General features: G+C 51.3%; 1 protein-coding gene across 1 annotated transcript in view; it reads right to left on the bottom strand.

The window, feature by feature from the left end:
* Positions 1-13,428, bottom strand: part of Klhl3 (kelch like family member 3) — a 119,621-nt gene that overhangs the window by 9,337 nt on the left and 96,856 nt on the right. Inside the window, exons 9-14 of the mRNA XM_028863293.2 lie at positions 11,079-11,196; positions 10,522-10,719; positions 9,775-9,876; positions 6,241-6,369; positions 2,547-2,687; positions 387-530 (exon numbers count right to left, since the gene is read on the bottom strand). Of these exons, the coding sequence (XP_028719126.1) occupies positions 387-530; positions 2,547-2,687; positions 6,241-6,369; positions 9,775-9,876; positions 10,522-10,719; positions 11,079-11,196 (832 nt within the window). The remainder of the gene's footprint in view (positions 1-386; positions 531-2,546; positions 2,688-6,240; positions 6,370-9,774; positions 9,877-10,521; positions 10,720-11,078; positions 11,197-13,428) is intronic.

Genomic DNA, 13,428 nt, shown 5'->3' with positions numbered 1-13,428 from the left:
AACTGGAGTCACAGACAGTTGTGAGCTGCCATGTGAGTGCTGGGAATTGAACCCAGGTCCTCTGGAAGAGCAGTCAGTGCTCTTAACCGCTAAGCCATCTCTCCAGCCCCTCAACCTAACTTCTAATGAGCAAGAACTATGCTGTCCCACCTACACAAAGTGAACCAGGAATGACCAAGGCAGTCACAGCTCGGGTCAGTGGAAAATGGCCCCTGGAACACTCCGGTGAGTATTCCAAGAGGCTACACTCAGATTCACAGGGGAAGTGCCAGTTTCCAGCACCCGTCATTGGGGCACACACTGCAATCCTTCAGGAGGTATTCCACCCATCCCTCATGCTGCTCTTGTCCTTGCTGTGCCGGAGCCTGGAGCAGGAACCCACTGACCTGCATAGCTCCTTCCAGTGCTCATGTTGGTGGGCAGCAGCGTCCATTTGTCAGTGACTGGGTTGTAGTACTCTACTGAAGCCAGGTTGCAGGATCCGTCGTCCCCTCCAACCACATAAAGGAGTCCGTTCACTGCACAGACCCCTGGAAATCAAGCAGAAGTCACAGGATCAGTGGGAGTACCAGAGACCGGGACCCATGGACAGCTGATGCCCATGTCCTGGAGACTCTTTTCCCCAGTTTCTGTGGCACAAACAGAGGTGGCACTCTGGGGTCTGAGTCCACTCAGTGGAGGAGCATGCTGGGCATAGCCACGAGGCTCTGAGGGTCCCCATTCTAGTGAGGCTGTTTCTCTCACCAGGGAGCCTTCGTTACTATACACTCCTACAGATGTTCCAGCTGTGCCCCGCTCCCGCCACCACATGATAGAGAGAGCATCACGGGTTCTCCCTGTGGGAACATTATAGAGAGATGTCACAGGTCTCCCTGTGGGAACATTTCCTGGGGTACGTGCAGCCCTCCCCGTCTGTTATGTTCATCCTATATGCTGCTAATGGCTGTGCCTGTAACCCCCTCTTAAGACAGGCATCTGAATCCAACCTGGGCTGGGACTCTTTTCTCGTTCTTATCTCAGGGTGAGCTTGTTTGATGGCATGGTCTCATGAAGCTGGACGGAAGAGCAGGGAAATGTAATTCTTATTTGAGACCCTAAAACTCATAGTCCAGTAGATAGTGTTTGGTTTGGGGTTTGTTTGGGGTTTTTTTTATAAACTCAAGTTTATTGGTGATGCTTTTAAAAGTAGTAACTAGCAATGCTGATTAAAGATACTGTCAGGACGGGTGAGAGCATAAAATTGCTGCCTTCCTGCCTGGATGCACATAAATGTACATGTACATAAAAGCACAGGTCCTTCCTCTGCCTCAAGATTCTGCTTTTGGCCTTTTCTTCTAGAGAAATCATTTTAAATGTGTACATTGACTTAACTATAAGGACCACTTATAATAACTACGGCTTTACTAGTGGCGTATAAAAGATAGGATAAACGAAATATTCAGTAATGAACTGGGCAAATTATAATATAGCCATGCTAAGCAAAAGCATTTAGTGCTGTAACTAGACATAGATGAAGAATGGAAAAGCAAGTTTTAAAACAGGACTATCCATATGTTATTAAAGAAATAATATCTATATGTGAATATGTGTACATGTCCATGCTTATAACTTAATTCATGGACTGCAGGCAGATTTAGCTGCCTTACAGGCTCTGGAATTTCTTGTTCATGTGGCTGAAGGCCAAATGCCTGCGTGCATCACACCAGGCTCAGGCAGAAAGCCAATGAGTAATGCCCCTCTGTTTACCCTTCCAACAAGTCAGCCACAGTGACTTTAGCAAACAGGTAATGTGAGAATGAAGGAAGGAAGTCTACCTGGCAGCACCTTTTAGTCAGTCCAGCCTGGGAAGGTGGGGGAAACTAACCTACCTGTTCCCAGAGCAAAGAAGCACAAAGCAAGGTCAACAGTGCAGGGCACAACTCAAAGTCACAGACAGAAACAGCCTGGCTGGGCGTCAGGCCCCAGGACACGTGACCCTGAGTACTCTGGGACAGGCTGTTCCTATAGGAAGGATTCGGAAAGCAAAGGGACATGGGGACAGGGAATACAAGGAAGACGATAAAGGACCGGATGACACTGGAGGATCGGGGAGGGTCTGGCTCGCCTGCTGGGAAGGAACTTGGACCTTGTGAAGTATGAGGACCTTTCAGCCTGATATTGGCAGAGAAAACACAATACGGCACCGCTGTCTGGCTCGGTGTGCACGACTCTGTACATGACTACCAGCCTAGCCATCGGGCAGGGGCACTGGTGAATCTTGGCATCAACCTCCACTGGAGAGGGAACTCCTCTGAGTCTCAGTGTGTGTGTGTGTGTGTGTGTGTGTGTGTGTGTGTGTGTGTGTGTGTGTGTGTGTGTGTTGGGGGGCTATGGTCAGTTTTTGGGGTTCAGGTTCTCCAGTCCTCTAACTCAGCCTATGGAACAAATGGCCACTCCTACATTCAGGACACAGGCTCAGCTCCATACTCTGGTAATCCTGCCTCTTTCCTCCTGTTCAGAGCCTTTGTCTACAGGGAGGAGGAGCCGTGGGAGCGCAGTCACATTACCTGCATTGCGCCGGCACATGTTCATGTCAGCCACCTGCTTCCAGGTGTTTGTCCCAGGATCATAAACCTCCACACTCTTCCTCACCAAGGGTCCATCGTGTCCCCCCGTGGCATACAGCTGTCCGCTGAGCACCCCAACCCCTGAAAGGCAGAGCAGTATCCCAGCCTCAGGCCTACTAGAAGAACAGGAAACCAAGAGGCCTGGTGTCCGGTCCTGGACAGCCATCACCAGCAGGGTGACTTGGGGAGCAAGTTCTGTCTCCCTGGACCTCAGTCTCCTTATCTGTAAAACAAATACAATATGCCCTTCCCGGCTCCTAGTAAGACAGACAGCCTGGAAACACTGAGATACAAAGCCAACATGACCTCATTTCTGCTTTTAAGATGAAAATATGTATGTGTGTATGCATATATACCGGGACTAACAAAGGGATAAAAGAATCAAATCCACTAAAATGTGAAAAGTGGCTAATTCTCAACAGTAAAATGATACCCATTTCCCTCTTGTCTATCCACACTGCCTTGTTTTCCTTCAATGTCTTAGTATCCAGCCTTGTATCCATTGTGCAAACAGCCACAGAGCAGGGCTGCTGAGCTCACCACTGGGCAGACATCCCTGCCAGCCTGTTCCTTCAGGCCCTCTTCTCCTTGATGGGAGAAGGCATAAACCTCTCCAGGGGGAGCTGCCCAAGACAAGCAGTCCTTTGCTGTGAGACAAGGAGACATAGGTCATAGAGGAAAGTGTCACCTCCTGAGAGCAACTGACTGGAAGCTGGGACGCCTAGGTCTGCCTCTCTCACGGCCCTCCGGGTGACCCTTCCTCTCTCCCATTCATGGAGGGGGGGAGTTGGAATGATTCAGTGGTTCCATGAACACTACTCCCTTATGTGGACAGGCTACATCCCCTCTGCTGAGAACTTTCTGGAAAGACAGGAAGGACTTTAGTCCCAGAGACACTGGTCAGAAACCCAAAAAAGGGTGCTGGTGAACGGGATATGCAGCCAGATTGTAGGTCCAGGGGCTGGATCTGGAGGCTACAGGCTTCATAAGGTCAAGAACTGCTTATGTCTAGCCCTGGCCTGTTCTCAGTGCTGCTGCATAGGCCCTCAGCAGATCTAAATGACAAGATGTGAAATCCAGCCAGTGGTTATTTATGCAGGTTAGCCAGAGGTTCCTAGCAGTTTCCCAAAACTAGCAGCAGATGGTGCTGCTGTGCCAGCAATGGCTGGCGTCAGGTTGTGAGATTCAGAAACTCTGTAGGCTCCAAGCTGCTTCACCTTCCCTTCCTCCAGGGTCATCAGGAGTTGACACCTCCAGGATCCCAAGATGGCCTCCTTTCCACCACCATGTCCATCCCTCTGCTCATGCTATCCACTGCTGAGGGAGCCAGCAGTCACCCAGGCATGGCCCACCAACTCTTCCACACCCCTCATCCCTTGGCAGCCTGCTCTTAGACACCCATGTAGAGCCACACTGGACCTTAGGCAGCTGGAATACAGAGCCTTTGGTCTCTAGGTCCTTGGCTCTCACAGGAACCCACTATGATGAGCACATGGGCTCCTAGCCCTAGAGATGACACATTCCCCAGCTCTTAGCAAAGCGAAGATTTGAAGGAAGGAATCCAAGGACAGGGTTCCATAGCAATCTGAACACAAAGCTCACCCCAAGCCAAGGTCACTGGGCCTTCCAGAAACATAAGCAGCAGTTAACGACATCATCTAGGGCCTCTAGTCAAGGATGGGCAGGTGACATCCACCCTAAAACACCTTCTGAACAACTGGGGAGCAAAGGCATCACCACAGGCATGCCTGAAGCTCCGGGGACTGAAGACCCTGGCTTCCCCGTGGGTTGCCTCTGCACTGTGCCGGTCTGTCCCTGGCTTCCCCGTGGGTTGCCTCTGCACTGTGCCGGTCTGTCCCTGGCTTCCCCGTGGGTTGCCTCTGCACTGTGTCGGGCTGTCCCTGGCTTCCCCGTGGGTTGCCTCTGCACTGTGCCGGTCTGTCCCTGGCTTCCCCGTGGGTTGCCTCTGCACTGTGTCGGGCTGTCCCTGGCTTCCCCGTGGGTTGCCTCTGCACTGTGTCGGGCTGTCCCTGGCTTCCCCATGGGTTGCCTCTGCACTGTGCCGGTCTATGCCCGGCTTCTCCGTGCCTTTAGCACTTGCTGCCATGGCCCAAGTCACCATATGGATTTTTAGGAGGTATAAAGAAGGTGCTAGAAGCTATCATTACTAAAGGATCAGGAAGCAGGGGAAATCACAGGATTCGTGGATGGAACTGGTCCTTTGAGGATATGGGCAGCCCATATATTGCACAGCTGAGGTATCAAATGCCAAATATGGGGGAGGGGTTGCCCAGTTGACATGATGAGGTCAAGCACACTCAGCTCTAAAGCTCAGGTTTCTTGACTTCAAGGCATTCGTGGGGGGCCAAGTGGTCAGGATTAGCAGAGACTGCTCCCCAAAAGAACTCCAAACACACGCTTCTGAAATGGAATTGTACAGACTTTCAACTTCACAGCCCATCCATGTGTACACAAAACTTCTCTTTAAAAAAAATTAAAACAGTCTAATTTTTATAAAAAGTTAAGGATATAGGTATGTGAGGTCATAATCTAGTCTCCAAAAGTAGATGGGGGCAGAGGAGAGAAAATGAACACATGTAACTCTACAGTTTCACTTCTCAGGAATCATGCGGCCTTCCCTCCAGCCCCAAACTGAGAATCAGATCAGTCACCAGGAGCCCCAGGAACTGTGGCCAAGGCCTCTGCTTGCTCCCTGAGACAGTGGGCTCCTGGGATGGTGGAGGAGACAAAGGGGAGAAGAAGAGGCTGCTGTAGCAGCTCCTGAGTGCCTGGACTTCCCCACACAACAGAAATAGAAAGCCATCTGGGAGGTCATGATGCAGAGGAACAAAGTGGGGAAAAGGGACCTGGGCTTATCCCCAGCCGTAAACACTGCGATGCTGGCTTCTAACTCCCAGGACACCAGCTGCAGGCAGGCCAGCTGGGCTGGACAACGGAGCCACAGCAACAGCGTCCATGCTCCCTCACAGGAACGGGGCTCATGATCCCAGGTCTAAAACGCCTCACCCTGGAAAGAGAATTCTAACTCTGCAAGTTTCTAATCCTATAAGCTTGGTCACAGTGATCCACCTCTGAAGTCAAATCAGTATCAGTACGCCTTTTAGGGCTGAGGTGAGGAGAAAGTGTTGGAGGCATTGGCCAGGCACTCCTGTAATCCCAGCACACAGAGGCTAAAGCAGGAGGCTGTAAGTTTGAGGTCAGCCTGGGTGGCACAGTGAGAGTCAGAGGAAGGAAGGGAGAATATTTGTATTCTGGCGCATAGTGGGCCTGTACCTTCCAGAGACGTAGGCCCATGTACAAACAGAAGGAATACCCTGGTGTGGCTTGGGCTATTGGTGAGACTGAGGCCTGCCTGGGGCATGGAACAGTTGTCTAAAACAAAAAAACAGTAGTCACGGAAAGACATAAAAGACAACAACCCTTCTGTGCTGAGCGAGGAGTCCAGGGAAAAGGCAGATCCTTGTGTGACAGAGCTGTGGATGTGGAGGAACTACTGACACCAACAGGAAAGGAGAGGGGGGTTGTCCCTAGTCTCAGTCATGAGGAACGCAGACACAGCGTGTACCCCAATGCTCTCCTGTACCCCAAGGCTTTCCCCGAGGCTCTCACGTACCAGCGCCACTGCGTCGGGTGCTCATGTCGGCCACGTATGTCCACTCGTTGGTGGCTGGGTTGTACTGCTCCACGGTGCTCAGGCACTGCCTGGAAGCCCCATCATAACCCCCAACAGCATACAGCTTCCCTGGAAGAGACAAGGTGACTAAGGGCGGTGACGAGAAACAGCAGCTCGGCTGATGCTCCATTTTTAACCCACCGAGGCACCTTTGCCTCATTCAGAGTTCTGGGTGGAGCCAGCTTCGTCTCCAAGCATGACGGGGCACGTCTCCCTTTGCATTTCTGCCTCCTATCTGCTCTGAAGCCATGAGATACTTGAAGCACTGCTGAAGCTCTTTCTAAAGGGGCCCCAGGTACCTGACACAGAACACCAGCCTGGCATCATTGAGGTTCCAAGTAATGTTGCTTGGAGAACTAGATTAAAAGACATAGCACTGGGAGCTACAAGGCAACCACACACCCAGCTCTCTGGCTCTGGGCTCACAATGACAAGTGAGAAGACTATGGAAGAATATTCTTTAGTGAGAGCCCAAGTCCAGTCCTAGTCACTCCTCCCAAAACCCTGGCTGGCAGAGCAGGTGAGTGAAGTGTTCTGTGTACACTCTCAGTGAGGCAGCTGGAATTTTTCTGCAGATCACCTTTGTTCTCTGTGCTGTATCAGAACCCTGAAGCATTATCAACTATTTTTTTTAATGTGGAGTTCGGCCTGCATGTATGTCTGTGTGAGGTGCCAGATCCCCTGGAACTGGAGTTACAGTTACAGATAGTTGTGAGCTGCCATGTGGGTGCTAGGACTTGAACCCGGGTCCTCTGGAAGATCAGCCAGCACTTTTAACTGCTGAGCCATCCCTCCAGCCCTTAACAACTATTTTTAAATAAAAATAACATTAAGCTACTGCGGGAGCCATCCCCAACTGGGGCTGGAGGCTGGGAGTGAGGTATAAACAAGAAGGGGAAAATCTGATCTATGTGAGAACAAGGGTTCAAACATCTGGGACTTAACACTTACAGTCTTAAGATGCAATAGGACAGTCCCCTCTGTGGGGCAGGGATAGAGGCCCTACTTTGACTATGACATCAGATCTGCAGGACACCATGACACTAGCAGCAGGCTAAACTGACGCTAACTTCAGGCTAATAAACACAGACATGGGCAAACCTATTCAGCAGAATTACTTCGTCAAGGATTGGGGGGCATTACATGAGTCCCTGATATGGCGGGTACAGCCCAAACAATGCCGCACCATCACGGCTACTGACCCAGTAATCCTACTATGCTGTGTTTTTCTCTCTGAGTCTTTTCAATCAACCTTTCTCAAAAAGACTTCATCCACAGCTCCTCCCTCGCAAAGTCAAAGTTGACAGAAAAATCCACTCAGTAACCTCTCCCCGAGTGCAAGCCACTAACACTGTGTGCTGGCTCAGGTGGTCCCATCTCTGTAACCTCCACTCAGTAACCTCTCACTGTGTGCTGGCTCAGCTGGTCCCATCTCTGTAGCCTCCACTCAGTAACCTCTCACTGTGTGCTGGCTCAGCTGGTCCCATCTCTGTAACACACCCTCTACTCAGTCGGGCACTTCTGTCTACACTCCAACCCCGCTGCACCTTGTTCTTAGGAGTGACTCTTCCAGGAGGCAAGTAGCGAATTACCCTGCCATCTTAAGGGTCCTTCAGACTGCATGATCTTGGCAGTGAGATGATGAGGCCGAGGAGAGTGAACCAGTGTGGAAAGCTGAACCTCCAAACCTTAGTGAAGCACATTCCACTCCAGCTCCTCCCCTGCATTCTTAGAAACACTCGCTGCTGCCCTGAGGCAGCCCACAGCCCTCAGAGCTTCCAGTGCAGGAGGGGCGAGAGAAACAGACCCCCAGCTCTCCTCTACACCCGCAGGGCAAGCTATTTGACTGGGCTTCTGCAAGCAGGCACACCCGCAAAAGCCCTTGTCCCAGGCAGTGTTTTAAATCTCCACTGTCAAGGCACCTCCTCTCACCCTGTCAACCTTGTGTCAGCTAAAGCAAACGGCCACTCAAGGTCTCTCCTGGACGGTGCTGTGAGGACCTGCTATCTTTAAGCCTTTAAGTCTCTTGTTTGATGTTCTTGGCTGAGGAGCAAGAAGGGAAAGGAGAAGGTGACTGGACAAAGCTCTTGGATCTGATTGGCAAATCAGTTTCTGTCCCACCAAGAGGATGAAACCTCAAGAAACAGTTTATCCTGGTAGAGGGACAGGGTCCTGGCCTCACTGAGATGATTTGTTCAACTACACTGGGATAATATGCCTTTCCGTGAAAATTTCAAACTAATAGCAGTGGTACAGGTTGAGACGCGCTGAGAGAAGAGATGGTCACCATCTATGCTGGTCAATTTTTGTCAACTTGACACAGAATAGAGCCATGGGGGAACAGGGACCCTCAGGGGAAGGATTGCCTCCATCAGACTGGCCTGTAGGCATGTCTGTGGATCATCTGGATTGCAAATGAGGGCCCAACCCACTGTGGGTGGTGCCATCCCTAGGAAGGTGGTCCTGGGCTGTATGTAAGAAAAAAAGCTGAGCAAGCCATGGAGAGCAAGCCAGTAAGCAGCACTCCTCCATGGCTGCATGTGTACCTGTGTGTGTGTGCATGTATATGTGAGTGTTAGTATACATGTGTATGCTCTCGTGGGTGCACATGAAGCATCCATGCATACATCTGGATTAGCAGACATCAGTGCAGACTAATACATCTTCACTGGCCCATCATCTCTAACATTTTAATTCAACTCATACTCTCCACATTGGTCCTGAGCTCACAAACTCCTGCCTATTAGCATTTGAGACTGGTCTCCTAATCAAGGTCAGGAGTCAGAAGACCCGGGCCGAGGACTGCTCTGCTATTTACTATCATAATGCAAGTACTTCATTTGCCCCAGGTCTCAGTTTCTCCAGTTGAAAGACAGAACAATCTGAGACCTGCCTGTCCTTCCAGAAGGCTTGGGAGAATAAGTAAGAGAAAGTTGTTTTTACAAACTTCCAAGTCTTGTCTGGCCAGGCCTCCGGTCTCAGCACTGCCTCCTGCCTCAGCCACACCCCACACCACGCCTATCCTGAGACCGCACACTTGTCAGGCCTGAAAAAACGAGCCTGTCTTTCCCATTGCCCTGTTAACATGCAACACGTGAAGGTGAGCAGAGAATTAATAGGCATAATTAACCCCTACGCTTACTACAGTGCACCCGAGTTTATATGTTGACTCAGGGCTCCCTACTTCCTTCCCACCCACCCCCACCCCCCACCGTTAGCAGAGATATTGACAGGTAGCCAAGGAACAGGCATCACTCTCCCCCAGGTCTCCTCTCTCTCCTAACATGCTGAAGCCCTTCTTAGCCTTGGCTCAGGAGCTTGTCCTTGGGGTCCCAGCCCTCAGTGGAACTGAACTCAGCGCAGTGACCTGAAGAATGGAGCCATAATGGAGGGAGTATCAAGCACAATGCCGGACTCAGGACAAGAGCCACAGATTAGGGCAGGATGAGTCACCACCCTCTGCTGCCTCCTTACCCTCCACAACACCCACTCCCACGCTGCTCCGCCGTGTGTTCATTGGCGCCACGAAGAACCACTCATTGGTCTTATAGCTGTAGGCTTCTACTGAGGCCAGGCCTAGGGAGAAGAGAATATGAGATTCCTCCAGTCATGGGCCTCCCCCTGCTGTGTGAAGAACAGTGAGACCAGGAAGAGGCCAAGCCAGGACTAGACTCGACGTCCAGCTGGGTACACCTCTGCCTAGCATGTGGCCATGGCCCATAAGAAGGCTTGTTTCTGCCCCAAAGCCGAGTGATTAAGGTGGACAGCACATAAGAGTTTGGATCTGGAATGCCCTAGAGGTCCACATTTCCGCTATAGGCTTGCTCTTGGGTAGTGGGAAGCGGTGGGACTTTGGGAGACGGTCCTTAGCCACTGGTGGTGACCCTTTAGGTGACTTAAGATCACAGTCTCTCCTCTTCCTGTTGCTTCCTGGCTAATGAAGTGAGCAGTTTCACATGGCTACACTGTGCCACGATCAACAGCCTCACCACAGATCCACACAGGCCTGTGGACTTGAGCCTGCACAACTGTACGTCATAAGACACCTTTTCTGTGTGTGAGCATTACATCAGTATTTCCTGGCAGTGCGGGAGAGCTCACTAATCCCGATGGGGTCATTCCCGGAGTACTTCCACAAACGCACAGGGGCTAGCCCAAGCACTGACTGAGTGAAGCAAAAGTGCCCAGAGGAGAGGGGGCAGCAGCACACCCTGGACCTACCCGTGCTGCCGTCAAAGCCCCCCACTGCATAGAGGAGGTCGTTGAGCACAGCCGCACCCAGCGTGCTCCGGCGCTCCTGCATGCTGGCAATGGATGTCCACTGGTCCTTCACGCCATCATACACATCCACTGTCCGCACCCGCAGGGAGCCGTTAAACCCACCCACGGCGTAGACGTGGCCAGCCATGAACACCACACCTGAGACAGAGGGAAACAAAGCATGAGCTGGGAAGGGAGCTGCCCGCCCAAGTCCATGTGTGACATCAGGGAAGCTCACGGTGGGAAGCCACCCCCAGCTTTAGATGTCTGTGAACAGCTATGGGACTCTGATTTCTTCTCCTGTTTGTTTCTCTAACTTCACCTGATTTGAGTAACTTCTCGGAGTTGGCTTAAATGCGTAAGCAAAGAGGAACTGGCCTCAGAGCAAGCAGCCCCGCCGGGCGGGTGGGAGGGGAAGGAAGTCTGGAGAAGAAGCGGGGCTTCGGGGCAGCACTAGGCAGAGACTCGCTGCTGCCGCAAGACTGCTTGGAACCCAGGTGAGTCCCGGGGCTGCTTACCTGCTCTGCATCTCCTGGAGGGAAGCTCGGCTATCTGGTCCCAGCGGCCCTCCTCAAAATCATAGCACTCCACACTGCGGATCGCCTTAGGCGCCTGGCCACCAACCACAATCATGACCTCCAGAAAGACAAATGCACATTAACTACGTCTGCCCAGCATGCACGGAGTGGACGGCCAATCCGTGGCCCTTCCACATGCTGCCTGCCGGTTTGCAGAGTTACACACAGGAAGATGCCGTCCTTGTCACTGAGGGGGTACATGGTCAAGAAAAGCCAGCCAGGCACCACAGAGGTCCACACTTTCCAAACACCCCTCTCAGGGTGATACTGAGGTAAGGAAAGTACCCTCTACAATCTCGGTACACAAAAGACGGAGGGGTGGGGATAGTTACATTGAGACAAACAAATGTATATGGGGTGGGAAGCATGGATTCTGGATACATTTTTAGGATAATATTACTGCTCAGAAGTATTTCTAAGTACCTAGACTGCTGAGGGTACCTATTACTTGCAGTAAAGAAAAAATGATAAATTTTAAACACTGTTTTGTGGTACTGAACGAGTTACTTGACTGACAGTGCTCTGAAAGTGCTTTTCCCCTACAAGTAAGGCCGTAGCCGCCACAGCCAGGCATGCCAAGGGTGCTGTCATTTGCTTGTCAGTGTGATTGACAGATGAGGAATGTCAAAGTCAGAGAACACATGTAAACAGCCAGAGGTCACTCCGCAGAGGAAGGCAGGACAGACGGGGCCAAAGCCCACGTGACACAGAGGAGGCTGCCATGGCTTCTCTTCCTGTTCTGGGCAGAAACTGTGGTTCATGTCAACACTGCCCACTGCACACTGCATGTCATTAGGGAGTCATGAAAATCAATTCCTTGAGTTGTGACCAGAATACATCAAACTGAACATCACAGAGAATACACAGCCAGGGTATTAGTTTATGAAATATTTGTTCTGGTTATATCATTTAGATGTCTATTTTGAATAGCAATTCATATGTATTTCTTGCTGCAGGGTGTGGTTAAGTCAAAGGAAAGCCATGGTCTGCTATGTTAAAGAACTGTGCTGACTTGTGGCACCCACACTCTCAAAGCATTACACATGCCATCAATAAATAAGAATCAAAATGCCAAAGATAACAATAGCCTCATATTTTGATAAGCTCAGGCAAACTCACACTGTCCCCATCGTGATAGTATCACCCCTTCCTGACATTTCAACACCCTTACAGGATGTGTGAAAGTCTCAGCTAGTCAACATAAGCCACGGGGTTGAGCACAACCTGAAGCCTGTCTTACCCACCTAGCAGTCCTCACACAAACCTTTCCAACTCAGCAGGTCCATGGTTTGTCTGTTTCTCACATGGCCCAGGCTCTGCTCCAGCAGTCAGACATTGAGAAGCATGTCTTTAACCCCTGGCCTGTAGGGCTTTCTTGCTGACATGCCAGTAACAATTCCTGCCACACTGAACTGTCACGCTGCTTTCTACTTCCTCACAATCTGTTACTGAAGAGAGAAGGAGTCGTCTATACGACCATGTGAACTGGCAGGAGTATAAACCTCAGGAAAAGAAAAAGCCCAAGGAGAAAGATGGCTCAGCGGTCAAGAGCACTGATGTTCCAGAGGACCCGCGTTCAATTCCCAGGCCATTGGGTGTCTGATCACACCAGGATTTTAAAATAAGGAAGAAGGAGACCCGCACACTACCACCATTCCACGGTATCAGGCATGACACCAGACTCCCTATTGCCCATTGGTCACTGCTTTTTGGAACTGGTTCACAGTGTCTGTGACCCAAATGGAGGTCACAAAATCTTCAAAGCTCAGGAGTCACTCCTGATCTCTAATCCCTTCCAAAGCAAACCAAAACACACAGGCCTGGCCTCACTGCAGCTCCCAGACCAGGACACACAGGCCTCACTGCAGCTCCCAGACCAGGACACACAGACTTCACTGCAGCTCCCAGACCCGGACACACAGGCCTCACTGCAGCTCCCAGACCAGGACACACAGGCCTCCCTGCAGCTCCCAGACCAGGACACACAGGCCCCACTGCAGCTCCCAGACCAGGACACACAGGCCTCCCTGCAGCTCCCAGACCAGGACACACAGACCTCACTGCAGCTCCCAGACCAGGACACACAGACCTCACTGCAGCTCCCAGACCAGGACACACAGGCCTCACTGCAGCTCCCAGACCAGGACACACAGGCCTCCCTGCAGTGTTCGAGGCCAAGTCTTCACATCCCTTTCCTGCGAGCCTCAGCTTGGAGCCCTCAGTTCAGGCTCAGCAGAATCCTTTTCAGAGAAAAAGCAGAGTGTACATTTCTTGCCACCACCTCTTGTTC

Source organism: Peromyscus leucopus, chromosome 5 (assembly GCF_004664715.2).
Source record: "Peromyscus leucopus breed LL Stock chromosome 5, UCI_PerLeu_2.1, whole genome shotgun sequence".
Taxonomy (NCBI): Eukaryota; Metazoa; Chordata; class Mammalia; order Rodentia; family Cricetidae; genus Peromyscus; species Peromyscus leucopus.
This window is presented reverse-complemented; position numbering and strand designations above follow the sequence as displayed.